We start from the raw sequence: 1,710 nt of genomic DNA, 5'->3' as shown, positions 1-1,710 counted from the left end.
TAAGCTTGACTTCATATCATTGAATGAGAAGAGTAGCAGTCCAGCCAATATGTTCTAAAACACAAAAGTGGTTATACTTGGTGCAGCTTGTGGTGCATACTTGGCAAAAGCTAAGGGGCTGAGGGATAAACAAGTTAGAAGATGCTATCACTATGCCAAGCCAGTGAAACCAAGCTTGTCAGTTCGTGAGGTCTGCGGTGGGGATATCCACTGCTGTCTGTGTCTTGAAGCTAAAGCCAGGCCTTACTAAAGGACACATTACCTTTATCCACCACCACCTTTGTTTACAGTTCAATGGAGTTTGAAACAGCACTGGCAAACTTTCAAGAAGGGGCTAGATGTCCTGTCTGTTTGGACTACTTGAAAAACCCAGTGACCATTTATTGTGGTCATAACTTCTGTCTCTCCTGCCTCAATGTGTTCTGGAAGGATCGAACTAATATATTCCCTTGCCCCATTTGCCGATTTTGCTGTCTAGAAAGGAAATTTGCAAGCAACCCCTTGCTGGGAAATTTGACTGAAATTGCCAAGCTACTCCAGGTAAGAAGAAGCAAGAGAAAGGGAAAAGAAGAGTTTTTATGTAAAAAGCACAATCAGATTTTGAATTTTTTCTGTGAAAAGGACTTAGAGGTTTTATGTTCACAGTGTGTCTCCAGTGATCACCAGGGTCATAACATTTGGCCCATAGAACAAGCTGTCCCCAAATATCGGAAGAAATTGGAGGTCTGCATTGAACCATGGAAGGAAAGAATGGAACAAGGTGAAAAAATGATAACTATGCAAACCAGAAAATTATTGGAACTGAAGAAGAAGGTAGAATATAGGAGAGAAGAAATAAGGTCTGAATTTGAACAAGTTGAGTTGTTTCTCCAAAGTGAGCGAGAGACTGTTCTTCAGCAATTAATAGACGAAGAAATTGATATTTTAACAAAGCTAAATGAAAACCTAACAAAATTTTCAGATCATATTTCCACATTAAAAAATCTCTCAAAGGAGATAGAGAGCGAATATGTGAAGTCAGACTTGGAATTCCTGACAAAAGTTAAAAGGATCTGCCATAGATATAAATCCTCAAAGGCTCCTCTACCTTTTTCATTCCAGTTAAAGGAATATGGTTACCATCTTCCTCCACAATATTCTGGCCTAGACATAATTATCAGGCGATTTCAAGTTCCTGTATTTCTAGATCCTGAAACAGCAAATAATAAACTTACTGTCTCAAGTGATCGGAAGACAGTGCGATATGGACATAGGGTGCAAAACTTACCTCGTAACCCAAGGAGATTTTATAATGGCCCAGCTATTCTGGGTTCTGAGGGATATAATTCTGGCAGACACTATTGGGAGGTAGAAGTGAATGACAAGCTTGAATGGATCTTGGGTGTCTGTAAACACAATATTCCCAGAAAAAGAAGGAGTCAGAATCCATCAATTTTTTTACAGAATAGATTGTGGTGTATTGAGCGAAGAGGTCAACATGATTATATTGCATTCGGTCCTAAAAATGTATATCTTGTGCCAAAAGTAATGCCTAGTAAAATTGGAATTTTTTTAGACTATGAGTTGGGTGAGGTTTCCTTTTACAATTTGAGTGATAGATCTCTTCTTTATATTTTTAATGATTATTTTACAGGAGAACTTTGGCCTTATTTCTATACTGGAACAGATTCAAAACCTCTGAAAATCTGTACATTAACACATTCTGAATGA

The 1,710-nt window shown here is 38.1% G+C and overlaps 1 protein-coding gene across 1 annotated transcript; it reads left to right on the top strand.

Annotated features, from left to right (window-relative positions):
• On the top strand, positions 1-1,710 carry TRIM60 (tripartite motif containing 60). Its single transcript, XM_036425224.2, has one exon. It carries the CDS (start codon positions 295-297, stop codon positions 1,708-1,710), a length of 1,416 nt encoding a protein of 471 aa, XP_036281117.1. The 5' UTR covers positions 1-294.

Source organism: Pipistrellus kuhlii, unplaced genomic scaffold (assembly GCF_014108245.1).
Source record: "Pipistrellus kuhlii isolate mPipKuh1 unplaced genomic scaffold, mPipKuh1.p scaffold_m20_p_8, whole genome shotgun sequence".
NCBI classification, from domain to species: domain Eukaryota; kingdom Metazoa; phylum Chordata; class Mammalia; order Chiroptera; family Vespertilionidae; genus Pipistrellus; species Pipistrellus kuhlii.
This window is presented reverse-complemented; position numbering and strand designations above follow the sequence as displayed.

Excerpts from the sequence above, each read along its gene's own strand:
- TRIM60 (XM_036425224.2), top strand. The coding sequence starts at position 295 with ATGGAGTTTGAAACAGCACTGGCAAACTTTCAAGAAGGGGCTAGATGT.